A 22,147-nucleotide genomic window follows, 5' to 3' on the forward strand; every position below is an offset into this window, starting at 1 on the left:
AAGAATATAAGCCAGAGAACTGTTCCCCCTGCCCATTAAAAAAAAGTAGAAGAGGGAGGTCGAACAAAACTATCGGGGGGGGGGGGGAGAAGGATGGGAGTTGATGTTTAGTGCTCTAATGGAGTAATAATAAGTTAGAATAATGTGAGAATAGTTATTTTCAAAGGCTTTAAATCAAGCTAAATAAGAGAAGTAATTTTTTTTTTTTTTTTTTTTTTTTTATGGAATGATACTGTCACCTAAACAAAACTCACTAAGCAGTGAAGAATACTTGACATTCTTGAAATAGAGAAATGTAATTTTAAACTTTATTACAAAAATGGTTTATGCTCTGGTTGATTTATCTCTTGTCTTCTTTTAAATGTAAACCAGTTTGACTCATCTTTCTTTATCTGTATTTAAATAAAAACAAGGTTAATCCAGCATAGAAAACATATAAGCAAAATACAGCATAGTTGGTCTTTCAGTTTGTAAAGAAAGATTTTTCTCTCAGATATTCCTGATCCATGTGCCTAAGTACAGCATAAGAGAAATTTTCTTCCAGCAGGAATTTGATAGGTTTTAGTGGTTTTATAAATACTATGGTAGACAGAGCTAGAGTTTTACCTTTGCAAATGACCAAATACTTTTTTTTAATTTGAATTAGAAACAAGATTGTTTTACATGTCAATCCCAGGTCCCTCTGCCTCCCCTCCTCCCCTACCGCCCCCCCCCCAATCAAAAACCCTATCACATATCCTTTCTGCTCCCCAGGGAGGGTGAGTCCTTCCATAGGGAGTCATCAGAGTCTATCACATCCTTTGGGATAGGGCTAGGCCCACCCCCAGTGTATGACCAAATACTTTTAACAGAAAAAGTTATACTGGAAGATTATATAATTCATATTTGAATCACAAGGAACTTAGAAGTATTGTATTTTAAATTCAATATTACATATGTTTTATATCAGTTATACTTTGAAAAGTATAGTCAACAGTGTATTTAGAAAAAAAACAACCAGTTAATTACAGATAATTACATTAAATCATTTTTTAAAAAGCCAATATAGTATTTTATCTCAGCACTATGATTTGCAAATATTATGTTCTTTTTTATATATACCTCTAGAATGCTACTTTACATCATATTTATATATACTTGAGTTCTTTATATGTGTTCTATATATTAATTCAAGATTTTTAAGTGCTCCCATGAGGATAACATAGTCATATTTTAGTGCTGAAATGTAAGAGGCCAGTTGGAGTTGTAATCAGTTGTAGAGGTCATTCACAAAGAAAGCAATTAAAAGCCATGGTACTAAATGGTATTACAAGAAATAGGTGGTCACCTAAACTATAGAGCTGAAGAATAACCAGATGGTCCAGAAATGGACTATAAAATCAGACTAGATTCATATCCTTTCTACCATAAACTCTGTAAATCTGTGGTCAGTATAATACCAGTGCTAGCATTAGTGATTGACATTGATAATAAGTTAATAATTAATGTTACACTTTAAGAACAGAGGAAATAGTGGTAGTGGATTTTCATTAGGGCTTTTGTTTTCTGTTTATTCCATAAACTTTATGAGCATCCACTTATAGTTGGAGTTTAAGGCCAACATTATATTTAACAGTTTGTAAAATATTTTTCAATAGACTATTATAGAATCATGACCAAGGAAGGTTCATATCTTCTGTCCAAACTCAAATAACTTTATAATTTTGTATTGTTCTCATAATAAAAATATTTTATATAACTTTTCTATGGTTTCTTAGTACTAAAAATAATTCTTAAAGTGTTTTCTTAAACTTCCAGTATACTTGTAAGTCTGTAATAATGTATTTACAGTATATGGTAAAGAAAACAAACCTCTAATGTATTAAATAAAGCAGGTATCACTAAGCAGTACATGCATAAAAACCATAAACTTGATGACCCAAAGTATATTTTTCACTTTGCTTTACTTTTGAGACAGATAATTTCTTCTACAAAACACATGAAATGTGGTGGCAGCTCTTATCACTTGGTATAGAAGGATTATCAGTGCTCTTCATCTTTGCACTTTATCACTTGCTATAGAAGGATTGTCAGGGCTCTTCATCTTTGCACTTGGTTTAGATTTTTGATCTTTGGGATGTTCTCTTAAAATTTTGTATTAAAGAAAATGGAATAGAATGTGGGATTGTATATTAGGTTTTAAAATTGGCAAGTTTAAATTTTTTATATTTGCTAAGGAAACCATATTATAAATGGCCTCAAATAAAATATACTATTTTGGGATTTCTTGTAGCAGATTTGAAGGGGATAGGAATGAGAGGAGTTTGTAGACTGGGAGTTTAAAAGCAGAACATAACACTACATGTAAAGAAACAAATGACTATAATCCAATAGATATATCAAGAAACACTATAAAGTTGGAATGCTCTAGTTTGGTGACCAAATGACTTAGACCCATTATCTAGATTGAACAGGTGCTTTATTTCTGTTTGGGATATTTCCATAACTCTTTTCTAGTATTTTCCTCTCAGATTTTCTTGTAGTGATTTGTTTAGTGAATGGTAAGGGCTTGGTTGTGTCTTTGACAAGGTCTCATGTAGTTCAGGCTGGCCTCAAGCTTAAGCTGCAAGTGACCTTGAATTCCTGATTTTCTTGCTTTCACTACTCAAGTGTTTATATTAGATATGTGCCACCACACCTGACCAGCTACTTAAAGTCTTACTAATAGGTTGTTATCTCAATCAACTTTAAAAGGAGAATTACCTCTCTAAGGCACAGTAGTCATGTACAGAAGATGCCGTCAAATAAAATACCTCTTGAATATTATTATATGGTGTACATACATGAGGATCTCTTATTTTTACACAGTTTTTCCTTCTGAGACATGAGGATAACTTATTGCCTTTTTATTCTTATCACTTTCAATGAATATCATGTTTCATTATATAAGTATCTGCAAAGAAAAATTAGATTTGTTTAATAAGTAAACTGATGCTTATGTTTTTAAAATCACATCTAACCTTTTTATTCTGTTTCTCAGCCTAGTTCATTTATTTCAGGAAAGAATTTATAATCCAGATTGGGCATTTTATCCAAAGTACTTGAAACTGTTTGTGGTTTGAGTTTTTTAGAATGGTTTTTATATACATGGTGAGGTATGTTGGGAACGAAAACAATTATAGACACAAAACTGATTTTGTGTGTGCTTTATATACATAGTTTGAAGATAATTTTACATGATATTTTTAATATGCCTGAGTTTGACTGAAACTTATGACGTAGAATCAGGTATAGAATTTTCCATTTGTGCTGTCATGTTGATGCTTAAAAGCTTTGTGTTTTGAAGCATTTTAGATCCAGTAATTTCAGTTTAGGTATATTAACTCTATCTTACTTAACATACCCCAGCTTATTCTCAATCACATCAGCAGTTAAGTTTGAAAAATTGCATGGTAGTGCGGTATAATACAAAGGTCTAGTGATATTCTTACTCTCTGTGTCCTTAGCCTACAAAGTTCACATTGAATTCTAAGCTTCATTTTTATCACTGGTAAAACAAGATGATAAATACCTCACTTAGAAGGCTTTTGTGAAGAATAGATGAGATGGTAAATGTGAAAATTCCTTATAATGGTACTCATTATTTATTCTAAGCTCCAGAAGAGCAAGGGACCCTGTAACTTCTTCAGTGCTGTTCCCTCAGGGCACAGAGTAGTACCTGGCAAATAACAAGTGATCAGGAAATACTTGTTGGTGTTTCCCCTACCTTTTTGCACTGGCATAAAAGAGAAAAGCTGCAGTTTCTTACAAGGAAATAGACACACACACTCACACATACACACACTCACATACTCTCTCACACACACACACTCACACTCACACTCTAAATCACCTTACATATCTGTCAACTCATAACTTTCAACACAACTTCCTTTTAAAATTGGTTAAATTTTTTACACAATCACTGTACTCCTTGAAAATCTTTTGAACCCACATTTGGGGACTGGAGAGATGGCTCAGAGGTTAAAAATATTTGTTACTATCACAGAAGACCCAGATTTGGTTCCTTGTGCCCACATGGTGCCTCACAACCTTCATAAACACCTTCTTCTGACCTCTGTGGGCATTGGGCTATATATGGTCTGTGCACACACACGTGTGCATGTACATATATGTATGTATATACCATGTTTACATAGTAATACAGTCAAACATTATACATATACATCTAAAATAAGTTTTTAAGAAATATTTAAGCCCACATTTTATATAACTTTTTAAATGTTTCTTTGTACCTTGAAAGTTATTTAAGCTTTCACATGTGTTTTTAAATATATTCTATTATTCTAGAGCCTTCTCTATGGAAGAAGCCAAATTGAGTTTTATGTCCAACAAATATAGAATGTGGAAAAATTCTAAGATTAAAACCTTTTTTAAGATATCTGGAAATACCAGTAACAGAATTCTTTTATTTCTCTTTTTTAAAGAATTTCTTGAAATGCTATGATGAAACTGTTTTCACTTTTGTCACTACTGACCAGAACTGAACTGGAGGTGTGACTGGTAGAGTGCTTGCCTGGCATGCTAGGGAGCCAAATGCTGTGGTACTCAGGAGGCAGAGGCAGGACAATTGCTCAAAGTTACAGCCTTCAGACTAGCCAAGTACTGTGTTTCAAAAAACAAACAAAAAACCCACAGTTACTTAATGAACCCATGTGAGTAAACCCAGAGAGCTTCATAGACTTGAGTGATATAAACTAAGATCTGGTCCTTCCTACTCATGCAATCTTAAGCAGGTCACGAAGCTTTTCTATAATAGTGTGTTTATTAACAGATTGAGCTAAGTCCTACTTCAGAAGAACATTATAGCCCTCAGATGACATGATGGAGAGTAGAAATGCTGTCATAGTGTAAAATAGTGCTTTAGAGTTCTTGACTTCTCATTGCCATAGTCCTCTTCACTGAAGCTTGGGAAGCTATCTTAGCATTTCCAATTGCATGACTCCAACTGCATGAATAGAATTACAAAGAATTTCATTAGTGCTGGGATATAGTTACAAAAATATTTAACGATATAGTAACTGATGGTTCTTTAGTAACAAATTTAGTAAATATCATTAGTTTGGGTTTTTAATGGCTCTATAAATTTGTAAAAGTAATCACTATAAATGATGTTTTGAGATGCCTATAAATAACTATAGTGTGATTTCTGTTGGTGACAAAAGTCTCTAGTCTTATTAACTCCACTGTAGTCTGTTGCTTGTATTTATAATTGAAATGATAAGCATCAGTTAGGTTAATGAAAATGTTATCCATGTTCAGATACTTCCTGGATTCTGTCATTTCCAAATTTAAGATCTCTATGACATGTTAATGCCAACATTAACATTAACTGTGTATTTTAGAGTATTCAAAATGTATTTCTCAAGATAGATTATTTGGAAGTTAAAGGTGTGTGTGTGTGCGCGCGTGTGTGCGCGCGTGTGTGCGTGCGTGCGTGTACCAAAACTGTAAAGAACAATTTCAAATAATATTAAATTTGGGATATAAATCTGTAATTGTGCATATAGATTACATGAGTGAGTGTCAAAACTGATTGTTGCTAAAGCTGTTACTTAAAGGGAATTAAATTTCTTTTCTAAAATGATTTGTAGGATCAGCCAAGACCTTGCTCTCATTGCTCGGGAGATCAACGACGTAGCAGGAGAGATAGACTCCGTGACCTCCTCAGGCACTGCCCCCAGCACCACAGTAAGCACTGCTGCCACCACCCCTGGCTCTGCCATAGACACTAGAGAAGAGGTAGGAGATCTTCATGGAGAAATGCATAAGGTTCTTTCTTTTCTCAATTTCTTTTGCTTTTAGCTTTTTGCTTAGTTTATTTTAGTTATGTCCATCCTCCCTGTCTGCATGCAGCTCTGTGTTTTCCAACTGTGCTTTAACAAATTTATGTTTTATAACAATTAGTAACAGACTAAAAGGCTAATATTTGGTCTACTATTAACATATAAATGGAAAATTATTTAGCTATAAGCACTTTGCCTGTTGATTCCTGATCTGTAACATTACTTGAAATGTGAATGTAAATGTTATTTGGAAAGCAAACTGAAGTTCAAATGACTATATAAAGTTTCAGAGAAGTTTGACATGAAAAATACTCCAATTAAAAGAAATGGTCATTACTAGTTAATAGCAAAGAAAGAGCAAAATTCTATAACCTTTAAAAATAGCAATTCTGTTGACAGATATACACAGTATTGTTTTTAAAAACTGAAATGTATATTATACAAATACTATCTCTCTCACTTATACACATAAGTACTCCAAATATTCTTACAAACTCTAGAATATAAGTTAGAATTTGTAAACTGTTGGCCTCCCAAAACCATGGCCTCCACCAGTACAGCTCCAGGAGACACCACTTGCATAACATTGTTCCTCAAACTACCTTTATCTTAAAACTGATGATACAGTGGTCTCTTATCCCTCTGTATTGATGGAGATTAATTCCCAGTCTCTTAGATAAAATAGTACAGAGTTTACATGTAGTCTATGGGCATCCTTCCTCTTTACACTCATCTCTGGGTTATTTACGAAACCTACTATAGTATCAAAATAGTTAGGCTGTGTTGTTTAGAGAATAGTAAGTGACAAGAAATATGTCCATATATCTCTAGCAAACACACAGCATTTAAAAAAATATTTTCAATACTTAGTTGAATCTCCAGATAAGGAAGATTGACTATACTCTCTAGCCATGTTGACTGTTTTTATCTTGAGCCAAAGTATAAGCCAAAGGGTTAGCCTTTAAAGGGATGAGTTTGTCTTTATATGGCCTAAAAACTAGAGATAGATTTTGTTTTTAAATGATTGAAAATATGAAAAAGAATAGTGATTTATAACATGAAAATCATTTTAAATTCACATTTCAGTACCATAAATTTTTATTACAGTATAGCCGTTCTAGCTTGCCTAACTGTTGTCTATGGCTGTTTCTGTGTTGCAGTGCAAAACTGAGTTCTAAGACAGACTGTACGTTGCAAAGCCAAGAACATTTACTATCTGCCACTTTATAGAACAATGCTGCCAGCCCCTCATACTGATAACCCCACTTCTTTATCTTACGAAATGTTCTAAATAGTAACCAAACATGCCTAGCCTTTTGGACATTTCATTCTGGTAAACTGTGCTGATAATCTTTTCTTCAGTTGCTTTTTGTCACATTTTTTTTTCTTATAAAGCTCCTTACTGGTCACTTCTTATTTATTTTTTGTTTGTATGTTTTCTAATTTAATAAATGATATTTCATTAATCTGTGTAGAGTTTTGTTACCACACTAATCAATTGTAAATGTATATAAAATCATCTTGGTTGGTTTTTAAAAAAAAAAAATCATGGTGGCAAGACATACACATGTCTCTGGTACATTTAAATAATGTTATTTTTCTTAGCTTTCTAACTAAATTTTACCTAACATGGTTATTCATTCACTGAGACCAGGTAGAATTACTGAAATATTTCATGGACTAGATTTCCATTCTTCTTTTGTTTTATTTAGAATGTTACACTAGTTTTCTTGTCGGTAAACCTGTTACTTGGTGTTGCATGTCCATAGTCTGCACTGTAGGTGGCAGGACACCATTTTTACTATAGGAAGATGTATGTTCTCTATCACTGTTAAAAATTTGATTAAGACCAAAATACTTATTATTATGTGGATTAATTTTTGTTTCCTTATGTAAACTTAATTGGAATTTGCCATTTATGTATCTTGTGAAGAAATTGGCACCTGGATTTGGGGAGGAAAAAACAAGATAGAAAACTAAAAGAAAAAGAAACATTGTTTTATACTGGTAAGGCAAAGTGAGTAAAGTGAACTCATTGTCCACCTACATGGCTCAGAGGTTTTTCTCTTTAGCATCTGTTTTTCCTTTGGAGAACATCTTAATCATGAAAGAGTTGAATTTAGCATAGTTTTTGGTTCTGAAAATAAAATCAGTATAGATTGAACATCTACTTTATGGAAGAAACCTGTTTGGCATGCTTATTTAAAAAGTAATTGGTTTATTGAAAATATTCTGTTACTACTTGAAAATGAAGTAACTTCTCTCTAATATAAAAAAGTATAATGACAGTATTTCTACACTTGCTACTATCTGTTCTCATAAGACTTTGCTTTTGTCTTCCTAGTTGGTTGACCGTGTTTTTGATGAAAGCCTCAACTTCAGAAAGATACCTCCATTAGTTCATTCTAAAACACCAGAAGGAAACAATGGCCGATCTTGTGATTCAAGACCTCAGGCAGCAGAGACTCCTGATCACTTAACAATTACAAGGAGGAGAACCTGGAGTAGGGATGAAGTAAGCAAACTGCAAACTTTTAACATATGGGGAAAAGGCATCCCTACTGTGCCATTAGGTCCCAGTTACTTTAGGGGTATCAAGTTTGTTAATACATTATTAAGGAGAAGAGTTGTCCAAGCTAAACTAATAATGTATTTAAGAGTCAAGATTAATTCTAAGTTAACCTAAAAGCCACCATTTATAAAACTATTAAATCTTTAAAAAATATGAATATGGAACTAGAAAATGGCTCTGCAGTTAAGAGCACTTGCTGCTATTGTAAAGGACCCAGGATTGGTTTCTAGCACCAGGATAGTAGCTCACACCCATGTCCAGTCCCAGGGGCTCTGACACCTTCTGATCTCATTGATTAGCAAACATTTATGTGGTATACATACATAAAGGCAGGGGAAAAAAAACATTCATACACATAAAAAAAACCCTTTTTGTTATTAATGAATATGTTAGTAAGTAAAGTGGTAAACACATGGGTAGAGTTTTTTAAATCATTTGAGCTCAGGAGTTGGAGCAGGCTGGGTAACATGGAAAGACCTGTCTCTAAATGAATGCCAGTGAAAAAAAAGAAAGAAAGGTTTATGCCAATGGAAAAATAGATGGAAGGAGCTTAGGGAAAACCGGGCATGTAGAGGGGATTTTTTTTCTTCTAATGTATAAGCAGTTTAATGAAGTTTTTATAGTGACTGCAAAGAAAGTCATAAATAAAGACATGTACAATACATTGGCATAAACATTAGGTAGGTGGGTAAAACAAAGAGAGTAAATCCCTATAGGTCTCAGATACTGTTTGATTATACTGTTAGTATTTTGATTGGTGAGGGCTAGATGTTTGTATGTTCCAAAGGATTAACATTGATGTTAGCTCACATACAGTGGGGGGTAGTAAAAGATCTAAAGATGGCCCAAGATAATTATAATTCAGTGACTCTAGTCACTGGAATTCTAGTCAGTTAATTGGACTTGTAGAACTTTCTGAGGAAGCTACAACTCCTTTCCAATAACTTTCATTCAGGCTCATTGAGGAATGATTTGTCAGCCATGGCCACAACACCTTATAAAGCTCCAGCATTTTGGATAAACAATTGCTGAAAGAGGTTTGGTTCCTAGAACTAAAGGAACTAGATTCTTGTCCTGCCACACCCTGTTAGCCCCCAGTCAAGAATGATAATTGATCACCTGACGTTCTTTAACTGAGTATTTATAGGTTACCCTTAGCAACAGCCAGCTTTGGATTGATAAAAAGACACTTTTCTTCCTTCCTTACTCTTTCTGCCTTATAACTACCCCAGCCAATAAGCAGACAGCAGGCTCTTATTCTTACACCAGAAACTACCTCTTCATACCCTCCAAAAAGGCCTACAATAAAGGCTTGGTCCCTTGTCCATCTTTCTTCCATGCCAACTTTACTAAAATGGTGGGTGTTAACCCCAAAGATCCAAGGAGAATGACCACAGTCCCAAATATTCATGACTAAATTAAAGCAAGCAATTAATTAAAGCTAGCTTTTTTATTTGTGTACATGGGCTGCCTCCCCCTTAGAGAGGTCAGCATTGGATGTAAGGAAGACAAGGGTTTTATAGCTCAACTGTAAGGGATTTCCAAATAGGGGATTTGGTAGGCAATTAGGTAGAGTTATAGAAGCAAAACATAAGAATTGCAAGTTAGTCATAAGGACCACTTGAAACAAAGACATGCTTGCAGAGTAGTCATAACAACCAATAGCCATAGGTGGTCAAAATAACATTTTGGAACGAAGACATGGATGCTGTTTCCTGGAGCAGGCTATACAGAGTCATTTGTAGTTAAGCTTATATATGAGGCATATAGACCAATCTTTTTTTTTTATATTTTTTACATGTCTAGTCAACATTTTTATTCTTTCTTTTATGACATTCCCACTGGTGAACTTTGAACATATTTCAGTGGGGCTACTAATTTTTTTAACAAATTTTATTCTTCACGTGTTCATTATATAAGTCACAAAATTTTCTGTTCATTTTTATCTTTACTTAAGTGCTTCTCTTTTTGTATTGCCTGCATATGACTTTTAAATCTCCAAATTTTATTTTTTTTCCAACTTTTTTTATTTGAATTAGGAACAGGATTGTTTTACATGACAATCCCATTTCCCTTCTCCTACCCATCCTCCCCTACCTGCCCCCCCCCCACTAAAACCTTATCTGTCACATATCTTCTCTGTCCCCAGGAATGGTGAGGCCTTCCATAGGGTGTCAGAGTCTTTTGTTTCCTTTGGGGTAGGGCCTAGACCCACCCCCATGTGTCTTGTAGAGGGGATTTTTATACACACGCACACACAGGTCATTTGACACAGCACCATGCAAAGGGCTTATTGAGATCAGTGTATAGAGCTTAGAGGAAGTCTATAGCAACAAGGCACTCACAGTCTGTGCTTTTGGATCCCTGGGTTCAAGGACCTGTGTACCAATGTTTTGTATTGCCAGGTGTGATGGTATATGCCTTTAATCCCAAGGCTTGGGATGCAGAGGCAGGCAGAATTCAGAGTTCAAGGCTAACCATTTCTACATAGGAAGTCTCAGGTTAGCCAGGGCTACACAGAAAAACCATGTCTCAAAAATAAACAGGGAAAAATGCTTTATGTTTTATTTGTTTGTTTCTTTATTTACTTTGTTGATTCTAGAGACTGGGTCTCAGGTAGCCCAGGCTGGCCTCAAGTACCATGGAGCTGTGGTTGGACTTCAGCTACTATCCTCCCGCCACTTCCTCACAAATACTGTGTTGTAGATGTGCTCCGCTATGATCAGTATTGAGTGCTTTTAATAATACTGAACAGAAGAGTCACCAAATGAGAAAGTTACAGAATTGCAGTGCCAGTCCCTGAGAGACTTTCACAACATAATTTTTCTGTTGTACCCTGATAGTGGTTGTTTTCTTTTTGGTATAAACACAAGGATTCATTCTCTTAATTTTACCCGTATTCTTTGTGTATCCTCAGGTATAAGGTGACAAATTCTTCTAAATGTAGTAAAATTTTGAGGAAGAAGTTTATGTTTTCAGTGAAGTCATCTCAAGGTTGATATCAGAAGTTTTAATACATTGTAACACTGACCTATAATTTATGGAGTAGAAAAAAAGAAACCTTGTTCTATAGTAATCCTTCCATAGAATGCTGTACCTTTCTTCTTCTTAATATTTATTTTTCCACTTTTATTCCATCTGTTTCCTCAAGGCCCGCAAATCCCATAATTCCTACTTTTCCTTTCTTTTTCTTCACATGGCTTTCCATATTTACTCACTCAACCTTCTAACTTCAATATATCCAGATCGGTCTGTGTCATGAGCACTTCCTATAACTGTCATACTCATTGAGCTTACTTTACAGTTCTCACAGTACTGCATCACAAAATCTAGAGTGATTTACCTGCTTTCTTACACAGTATTTAATAGAATCCCTGTGTTACATTGTTATACCACGTTCTGTTGCTTTTTAAAAACATTTTGTTATCCAAAGTTATGTCTTATCTTTCTGGCTTATTTTTAGAGAATCTGCATTTAGTTCTGATAGTATAGGGTTCTTTTGGAAGCCACTTCTAGAATCAGGTTGGGTCCTTCTACTGTCTTACACTAAAAGCTTTGTGTTTTGTGATTTAGGCCTAACTCAGCTTGCCACTGTCTTAAACACAGCTCTTAAACACAGCTGCCATGCTCCATGCTCCTTGGCCTCATGCTGTCTGTGGCTGTCTTCTCCCTGCAGCAGCAGAACTAAGTTGTGTCAGAGATCACCAGAGCCTAAAATCTCACAGTAACATTGACAGAAGTTTGCTGACCCCTAGTTTTACCCCTGGTTCTCAACTGCAGCAATACCAACCAATACCCATCATGAAAATTTACTACTTTGAGTAAATTCTTTAAAATTTATTTTCTTTCTAGACTCTGAAGAATAAGTAAATAATATAGTACTTTACTTACCTTTTCCCATTCATGATAATATAAATCATAAATATGAGGCAGGATCATGATACTAATTTAAAAGGATAAAATGTGTTATTTTTAAATGGAATGACCAAAATAATAGAGAACTTTGACAATCTATTTAACAAAGGAACTCATTGTGATGTTTTTTTTCTGTTTTTCTCAATTTAATTATTCTGATTATATCACTCATTTAAATAAAATTGGTATAAATAGTATTAATATAGTTAGTTACAGCTAGTATTGTTAAGTTATTCAGTAAGTATTTATTATATTAATATGCTTTTTTTTTCTCTGTTGCAGGTCATGGGAGATAACCTGCTACTGTCTTCCGTCTTTCAGTTCTCTAGAAAGATAAGACAATCTATTGATAAAACAGCTGGGAAAATTAGGTACTTTGTGTTTCTCTAATCACTACTTTGTTTCCTGTTCTCTCTGCTTCAAACCTGTTGCCACAGCTGTGAAAAGTTAGTGCCATCACTGCTATAATTTTTACTGCTGTTATTGACAGTTACTTTTCAGCTATAAGGATGTAGTGTTGGCTAAATAAATGTTTCTAGTCATAAACCCATTTGTAATTGAGAATTAACACTTTCAATTATTAGTAACCAAAGCCATTTTTCTTCACAAAATATTAGTAAATATTTTTAAATTAAATTTATTCATTGATTGAGTGACTTATGGCTGTATGTTATTTGTAGCATTCTATTTTGACCCCTTCACAATTCAGTACAGAAGGCAGATATGGAAATGTGAGTGTCTAGTTCTGAGTGAAAATGTACTGACAAGAAAATACGGAATAAGACTATATGGTAACCCATACCAAAGGCCTTTGGGGAAATTCATAGAAAAGAAGAGTGAGTTGAAGAGAGAAGAGAAAGGACAGGGGGCATAGTGACAGGCGAGGAAGGGTCAATTTAAGCAGAATTTATTACTGAGTTTATGCTTCATCCTAAAATGTCATGGGAAAGTAATAAATGAGTGCTCTTCTATACACTGTTGTCCATGAAAATATAACAGGAGTCACATTTCATGGTCATGTGTGGCTTGCTGATGAGAAGGCTTGAGTACAACATACAATTTTATCTCTACCTTACTGAAATAAAAATCCCTTCTCTAATAGCTAGATCCTTATCTGGGTAGTCACTCACACAACATAGTATTTTAGACTGCCTGCCTTGTGCCTTGCTGTTGTTGACTCTTAAATAGAGCATCTGGCTCAGTCTGTACTGAACCCATTCCCAGAATCCCTCACAGGAAAATACTGTGGGTTTCATATTTAATTAAGCTTGAGTCCAGATACTACATAGATTAATAAATTGACTAATTGATTTCAATATTTTTGAAATTTGACGGCTGAGGGAAACTTTAAAGATCTCTATGAATACCTTAATGACATAAATAAATGTTACATGTGTTTGAATTGCCTTCCATGTGAGCTTTGAGTTTTTGGTATGTGTGAAGCTTATGGCAGGCTTTATAAAAAATAATAAAGATGATAAAATGTCTTGATTGTTTTTATGAAGTTTATTACTGAATGTCAATCTTGACACAGACATGATGAATCGGTATATAGGATCATATTTGATGGATTGCTGTGGAGTTAAGAGTAAAAGGCAATAGAAGGAAGGCAGTATGTAGCCAGATTTTTCTTTGGGCTGTCAGCTCAAAAGAAATGATGTGGAAAATTACTATTAGTTATGAAAACTCAGCTTTAGCTTAGATTTGTTTCTAACTAGTCCTTACAACTTAAATTAACCCATGTCTTTTAATCTACATGTTTTGCTTTTTATCTTTGTATTGCCCATCCTGCTTCCTCCTCCTCTCCTCTTCCCAGAGTTCTCTCTCTGCCTGGAAGTCCCCCCTATCTCTCCTACCTAACTACTGGCCATTCAGCTTTTTATTACACCATACACAGCAGCACATCTTCATACAGCGTACAGCTGTTCTACAACAGAAGTTCACTTTCACCTCAGATACTTGGAAGGGGAGGTGTGGAGAAAGTACTAAAAAGTGTGTGTAATTTCTGATAAACAAATCTAGCCGGGCGTTGTGACGCACGCCTTTAATCCCAGCACTCAGGAGGCAGAGGCAGGTGGATCTCTGTTCGAGGCCAGCCTGGTCTCCAGAGCGAGTGCCAGGATAGGCTCCAAAGCGACACAGAGAAACCCTGTCTGGAAAAACAAACAAACAAACAAACAACAAAAAAACAAATCTAAAGAATTCAGAGCATGGGAATTGCCATGATGGTTCAGGAAATGACCACAGCTTAGAAACAAACTCAAGATGCCCAGTGAAAATCTAAGCATGTGCATTCTTAAATCATTTGAGCATTCCTACTGTCCAGCCTTCTTGCCACCTTCCAGTCTTCTAGCTTGGTGACAATTGGCCCTCAGGTGGTAAACTACTGTTTGCATCCCAGATTACTTGTATTAAGGATTTACTGTCTATGGGTAAGACATTTTTCTCCCAGTGCCAACAATTTCATTGGAAAAAAAATTTAATGTACTAATTTTAAATGAAATAAGGTTTGAAATTTACTGTGTTTTCATGGTGGAAATTAGCCTCAACTACTCTTGAATTTTATTGTAATCTGATGGCCATTGTTAAATGACCATCCAAGTTAAAAAAAAAAAAAAGTTTTGATTTACACTTTGTCTAAAACAATCTGCTGATACGATTTTCTGCTTCCATAGCATCCACATACCTGATTAGAGTTAATTTTCTAAAACCAAAGTGGTAGGTTTGGCATCTTATGATTTTAAAAATAAGATCTTATTCTTCCATTAGGACATTGTTTTCATTGAATCAGGCAAGGCTTATATGTCCTATGTTCTTTTCCCCAACAAGGAAACTTTTAGGAGTTTTAGAAGCCATGTGTATTATACTCACTCAGTATCTTCTGGAAAAATCCCTGGATTTTTAGCACATCATTGCTAAACACATACTTCCTTTACAGGCCTATTGTAGTTTTCACTTAGCCTGTGGAGTTCTCCTTGTTTTCTTACTTTCCATAAATCTTGTTGCTAAAAGGACTGTTTGAAAAGGCACAATACATTTCTTATTCCTTGATAGCGTTGTCATTAAATGAAGCTCCTAGGTGCCTGGCATTAACATTCAGTCTTTTCTGTTTGGGAAATTTCTTAGTTCAGAAGAATTTTCTTCTGCAAGCTCTCTACCTTTCTTAACATGGTTACGAAAAATTACAGATGTTCAGAACTTAATTTTGATTACTGTGTGCTTTTAAATAACATTTGAAGAAATACCATTGAGAGATGGCTCAGAGGTAAAGAGCACTGGCCTGAGTTCAATTCCCAGTTGACACATGGTGACTCACAACCATCTAATGAGATCTGGTGCCCTCTGGTGCATGCAGACAGAACACTGTGTACATAATAAATCTTAAAAAAAAAAACTATTAATATACAAGATTTATTAGAGAACTTAAACTTAATCTTTCTAAAACTGCTGACTTGTATTGGAGAGAGAATTCTGCTTTTAGTTGACAAAAAAAATTATAGTACTTTAAAAATTAAGAAGTTTGAGTTTCTCATATAGAACAGTTATTTTATTAATTCTTTTTGTTAAAAGTATATAAAACTTTACACTGTTTTAACTCCTAAGTTATGTGCAAACACACTAACATGAATTAAGAATTTGAATAGCAAAAAAAAGAATTTGAATAGCAATTCAGTAAGTAGTCTAATTTTCCATCTTTAAGATAATGTTCAAACCTTGATCCATCAAAAAAGATTGATGGTTCCTGTGTAAAGAGGTTTTAACCAACAGTTGCATACCTAATTTTGTTTTGCTTAAACTTTGCATTTCTATCACTTTATAAAGTTAAGCTTTCTTAAGCATTGGGTATACCACTAGTTACAAATAACAACAATACTTCTAAAGTGGAACGCAATATGGAGCCAAATATAGATTGATAAAGGGTAGTTAATTAATAAATTATACTCACACGCATCTGCTAGCCAGGTGGCAGGGAGTCCAAAGGAGCAAGAGAAGGGGGTCCCACGTGCGCGCCCCTCACTCTTAAACTTTTCCCACATCACTCTGACCACGCCTAAGCAGGCGTGGCCAGCGACACCTGTCTCCAGCCCCAAGAGGGTGTGGCCAGGATTTCCCCCTACATACTTCTGTTCAATTTTCAGTTAAAAATAAGATAAACACTAGTTTTAGGCATGTATTAATATCCAGTCAGTTAGGTTTTTAATGTTTTCACATTCGTGAATTGATAGTGTTAGCTAATTATTAATTCTGAGATCATTCAATAATTGTTTTATTTTTCTTTATGTAGTTTTGAAATGATATCTTGTTTTTTATATTATCACCGAAACCATGAAAGGTTAAAATGCTTGTGTTTTTTGACCTTTAGAATATTATTTAAAGACAAAGATCGGAACTGGGATGACATAGAGAGCAAGTTAAGAGCTGAAAGTGAAGTACCTATTGTGAAGACCTCAAGCATGGTATGATGGCTTTTCAAAATTAAAACATTTCAGTGGCATGGCATCATTAACAGGGAAAGAAATAGTTTTGAATATTTGTTAGTTTACATTCTAAAAGACTGTATGAATGCATAGATTCAGTAAATTTCAACCAGTGGTGGTTAAAATATCAGTTGTTTCAAGGCTGCAGAGAGTACTGAGGAGGATCTTCTATGTTTCTCACAATGATACATCTTGTTCCTATGATAATTATACATTATAAAGAAGTAGCTTTCAATTTAGAACTTAATTAAGTTGACATATTGCTTCCATTTACTTAATACAGTGTTTATCTTTTAAAATGCATGGATTTATCGGATTGTTTTCCTGTGTTATGTTTCACTTTATATATTTTTCCAAAGAAAACTCACAGGCACATTGTTAAAATGTTGCAACAAATGTTTCAAAACCTTCCTTCCTTTCTATAGTAGTAAATTGCCTTGAATTTCTGTTAGTATTATTGAAAAAATAACTCAGTTTCATTATTAAAGATTCAAATTTGGAGCCAGGCGTTGGTGGCGCACGCCTTTAATCCCAGCACTGGGGAGGCAGAGGCAGGCGGATCTCTGTGAGTTCAAGGCCAGCCTGGTCTCCAGAGCGAGTGCCAGGATAGGCTCCAAAGCTACACAGATAAACCCTGTCTCGAAAAACCAAAAAAAAAAAAAAAATTCAAATCTGGGTTGGGTGTCCTTTGGTGTAGGTACCAACAGTACTATAGAGATGAGATGCATTGCTTGTGAGAATGTTTTAGGAAGCTAATTTGGAGTATTGCTTTCCCCGCAGGAGATTTCTTCTATTTTGCAAGAGCTAAAAAGAGTTGAAAAACAGTTGCAAGGTAAATTTACTACTAAGTTAAGTAATTATTCTTCTGGATATGGTAGTATAGGATGTTCTGGTGGATGTCTATAATCCCAGCATTCAGGAGGCAGAGGCAGGAGGATTGAGTTTGAGACCAGCTCAGTGTATTCTATTTCTGAAAATGTATTTATTATATTCTTAATTATTAAGATAGTATTTGACTAAGTGTACCAACATATAAAAGTACAGAGTTGAATATATCCAAATTATTCATAAAAGAGAATTTTTACAACTCTATAAAAGGACTGGAGATATAGCGTCAGTCCTAGAATACCTGTCTAGTATGAGTGAGGCCCTACCTTCTATTCCAGCCATGTGACATGAATATATGGATAGCTCTCAGTATAAAAACTAAAATACTATAAAATTAGATTTATTAAAAATCTTACTGTTGCTTTCGATGCAAATTGGTCTCAAACTCTTTGTGTAGCTGGAGATGACCTGGAACTCTTGAACCTCCTCCGACTACCTCTGGGTGCCACCATACCTGGCATAAAGTGAGATCATGAAGATCTTAGGTATTTATATTTGACAAAATCTGGGTGTTAAAAACATAACCAGTATTTTCATTACCTTTCTATGATGGTAAAAGCAAGTTTCCAAAAGCTCTTGGCTTTTACCCTTCAAGTGATAGTCTGTTCAGTCTCCCAAAGTGTCTATAGAAACCATAGGGGACATAGGAAACACATCCAGATCTGTGTAATCTACGATGTAGATTAACCATGGGATTATTAAATCAGGTTAAGTGTAATAGTAGAGGACTAGCTAAAGTCTGTCTTAATGATAAGCAGTGCTCATATCCATATGTTACTGAAAACAGAATTGCATCTCTTTTTACTTCTTTTTTTTTTTAATTTCTTTTAGTGATCAATGCCATGATTGACCCAGATGGAACTTTGGAGGCTCTTAACAACATGGGATTTCCCAATGCTATCCTGCCATCTCCACCAAAACAGAAGTCCAGTCCTGTTAATAACCACACCAGCCCTGGTCAGACACCAGCACTTTGCCCCCCAGAAACCAGGGCTTTGGACCCTGCAGCAGCTGCAGCCTCAGCTGAGTTTGATAATGCTGAATCTGAGGCTGATTTCAGTATCCATTTCAACAGGTTCAACCCTGATGGGGAAGAGGAAGACGTTGTAGTGCATGAGTGACATTCCCTTGTCAGAGACATTATGTGTGGAGTGACTTGGGGTATTGGAAGCAGCATGATGTGGATGTACAAAACAAGAGAGCTTGGTCGGCAACAATCTTGTTATCTTTGTCTCCTTGATTTATTTATTTATTTTCACCTCTAATGTGTTATACCAGTCTTTTCAAACCACTCAAACAACCACTTGAAGCACACTTAGCAAAAGGCAGATTGTGTCAGCTTTGCCTTTTGTGGTTTCATGGTTTTCAAATTGAATCATATCACTGTATCCTTTCCCTTCATAGATCTTTGTGTTTGTTTGTTTTGAGCCATGCTGTGACCTACACACTAAAATAGCCAACATTTCTGAGCCCCTGTGTCTCCTGTGCCAAGCTACTTCCTGAGATGAACTTCTCATCAGCTGTACAGATTGTTAAACCATTCAATTTGCTTCTTAATAATAGGGTTTATATTATTACTCACTGTCAGTGGACTCAGTGACACCATGCTCTGTAGAGTAAAGCAAACCCTCCACAGCAATCATCCTGTTTCCTAAGATTTTTCCAACATAGTGTGATTTCTATAACTGTTGCTAAGTAACTTGTCTTGGGGTTTATGGAAATTAACTATTATGTTTGCACTAAGATTTACTGGGAGTGATAGATGGACATATCTATATATCATTAAGGACTGACTTGTCTTTCTGTACATAGGAAGTTAACAATACTGTATTTGTTTTAACCCCACAGTGTTTTACTCCACTTTTCAAAAAGGTCCATTTGGCACTTTTATCTTTTTTCCTTCCTTTCCTCTCTCCCTCCTTCCCTTTCTTTCTTTTATTTTCTTTTGTAAGGAAATCAGATTTTTGTCTCTCCTTTTAGATGAAATGACTAGAAAGGTCAAACTTGACAGATAGTTTAGGTGGAGTATATTTTTAAAATTAAGAACATGTATATTTATCCTGTGTTACCAAGTTTTTATGTGGCAGTTGGGGAGGGGGAGCCCTCTGAAATGATCATGAGGTTAATTTTTCTTCATTAGGAGATGTGGAGAATCAGTAATTGTGAGAGTAGTTGATAGTTCCACTCCCAGTCATTGAATTGCTTCTGTGTTTCCCTGTAGGTTCATAGTAACCCCGTGTCAGTCTTACACATTTGTAAGGACCCTGCAAGACAGCAACGACGACTAAGGCTTTGGGCTAATAGCTACTGTAAAGAAAGCCTGTGAAAAATACCTTCTTTAAACTTTGTTTTTGTTACTGTTTTGTTTTCTTTCCAGTAAGCTCACATTTCAATAAGTTTTTAAATAAAGGAATTATTTTTTTGTGTTTCCAGAACACTATAATTTGGGTGAATCTTAATTCTTTTAAATATTAATAGGCCTGGATTTGCTTCAATGGCCCCATTAGTCTATAAAGAGTAAATTGCAACTTTTATGATATGGTCTTTGATATATTAGCAATAACTTGTGCTACATTTGTTTTAAGGGAAAGTTAAATGTATACTTCAGGATTTTTCAGGATCTAAGAAATCCTGTGCTGTTGGATCAGTTAATAAAACTGCAAAATCTTTTTGTAAACATGTAAAAGCAAGTCTGCTGTATAATGGATCTCCTTGTATTTTTTTTTTCTTTAAATTAAAAAGGAAGAAAAGGAACCGTTCTCCTTGTAAAGCTAAATCCACAATTCTGTGAAGTAAGGCTTCAAAAGAGTTCCAAAAAATATAAGGGGAGTGAGATGCTTTGAAGAAACAAACAAAACATATAAACAGGGTCGGTCCATTTGAAGAAAAATTATGCAAAATAATAACCATTGTTCCCTCCTTTAGTTAATGTTTGGTACTGAGTCTGTCCATATGGAAGTACATGAGAAGGAATCTAAGAAAGTATTAAAATGTATGCTTACATTATTGTTTGTTTACAGTTTTGTTCAATTATAAACATTTGGCCTTTTACTATGTTATTTTTATTTTGTATGAATACATTCTCCTTATTTATTTTTGTTACATTTATTACGTTATTTTGTTATGCATTTACAACTCCATTTTTAAATAAAGTGTTTCTGGAACTTTATGCAGTGATACAGAATTCATATCTTCTACCATCTGATAGACAGTACATTCATCAATTTACCAAACAACTGTTTACAGAGAATTTCCTAATGCTCTAGCAAAGGAGCCTTCCAGTGCTAATGACTATATGATCATCCAAAGGAAATATTCTTAGAGAATTATAAGAAATGCAATACAGTAACTTAATACTTGAGTGTAAACACACACAAACACATCATTTGCAGTCAGCCTTGGATTATCCAAAAGCTTTCTGACAGTAGAATATTGGGGAACAAAGAAGAATTTTAAATATCTTGAACATCATTAAGAACTATTGATTTAGACTTTTTTTCTTCATTCTCAATAGAGCTCGAGTCTTGAATGTCACCCTGTTACTAATCAACATCATGAATTTCACAGCCTGACTGTGGGCTTTTTGTATTCTAATCTTGTTTATGTTTCTTTGTACCCAATGTAATTTCCACCGGCTCCTACAAGACCCTGGACTATCCTGGGCATTTCATCCCTCTGTATACTTATTCTCTCTCCCCTTCTCTGCTCACCCACAGCCCCCACATCTTCATTTCTAACCTACATCTTCATAAAGTTTCCCTTCTTTGACACCATAGCATACTTTCATTTCTCCTCCCCGTATGACTCATGCATATGTACTTCTCTTTAAATCACTCAAATTGTCTCCTGGGTAGACATACCCTTGCCAGCTTCTGTACTGTTTAGCTTCCTTCATGTCCTTGGGTTTGCTTGCTATGTCTCTGGCAGGAGTAACTCTTGGAGGGTTTTGGATTTAATATTTTGAGATCCAGGTTTATCCCTGTGGATGTGGTCCTCCAACTCTGATCTACAAAATGAGGGCATCATTCTTAACCAAGGATCTTGTAGCTCAGGGGACTATGAAATAAGCTCCTGCAGGATTTCTGTATAAACTCTTCTCATTGAAGTCTCCTGCCTGTCAGATTCAGTTTTGCCCAGGCAGATCTGATCCATTCTATATAGTTACTATCTTCACATACTAAGCAGGATTCTCATCACAGGCTCCTGGCAGTGAATAGAGACTGCCCTTGATTCTACAGTGAGAGGGAGACACTGCAAGTTCAGAGTTGAGTGTGGAAGCAACATCAGGTGAAAAACATTTTTCCTCTAGTACCATGAATTACTCACGGGCTGACCCTTGGTTGATCTTGAAGGACGTACATACTGCTTTGTATGTTCAAATTCCTTTCAGTTCATTTTTATTCTAACCTGGCTGTAAATGTTCTATGTTCTGCCTTGCAGCCCTCCTCTTCCTCTTTGCTTCCCTGTGT

At 35.1% G+C, this 22,147-nt stretch overlaps 1 protein-coding gene across 9 annotated transcripts in view; it reads left to right on the forward strand.

Moving 5' to 3' along the window:
• Cep170 (centrosomal protein 170) overlaps nt 1-20,449 on the forward strand; it is an 84,170-nt gene extending 63,721 nt beyond the window's left edge. For 4 of the 9 annotated variants that reach the window (XM_027418874.2, XM_027418878.2, XM_035445416.1 and 1 more), the window contains 6 exons: nt 5,634-5,811; nt 8,170-8,340; nt 12,595-12,683; nt 16,676-16,769; nt 17,571-17,622; nt 18,510-20,449. In XM_027418874.2, the coding sequence (XP_027274675.1) occupies nt 5,634-5,811; nt 8,170-8,340; nt 12,595-12,683; nt 16,676-16,769; nt 17,571-17,622; nt 18,510-18,799 (874 nt within the window). In that variant the 3' untranslated portion in view covers nt 18,800-20,449. The remainder of the gene's footprint in view (nt 1-5,633; nt 5,812-8,169; nt 8,341-12,594; nt 12,684-16,675; nt 16,770-17,570; nt 17,623-18,509) is intronic. The other 5 variants (XM_035445415.1, XM_035445418.1, XM_035445417.1 and 2 more) reach the window with 3 other exon arrangements.
• Nucleotides 20,450-22,147: the final 1,698 nt, after the last annotated feature.

This window comes from Cricetulus griseus, chromosome 5, assembly GCF_003668045.3.
Source record: "Cricetulus griseus strain 17A/GY chromosome 5, alternate assembly CriGri-PICRH-1.0, whole genome shotgun sequence".
NCBI classification, from domain to species: domain Eukaryota; kingdom Metazoa; phylum Chordata; class Mammalia; order Rodentia; family Cricetidae; genus Cricetulus; species Cricetulus griseus.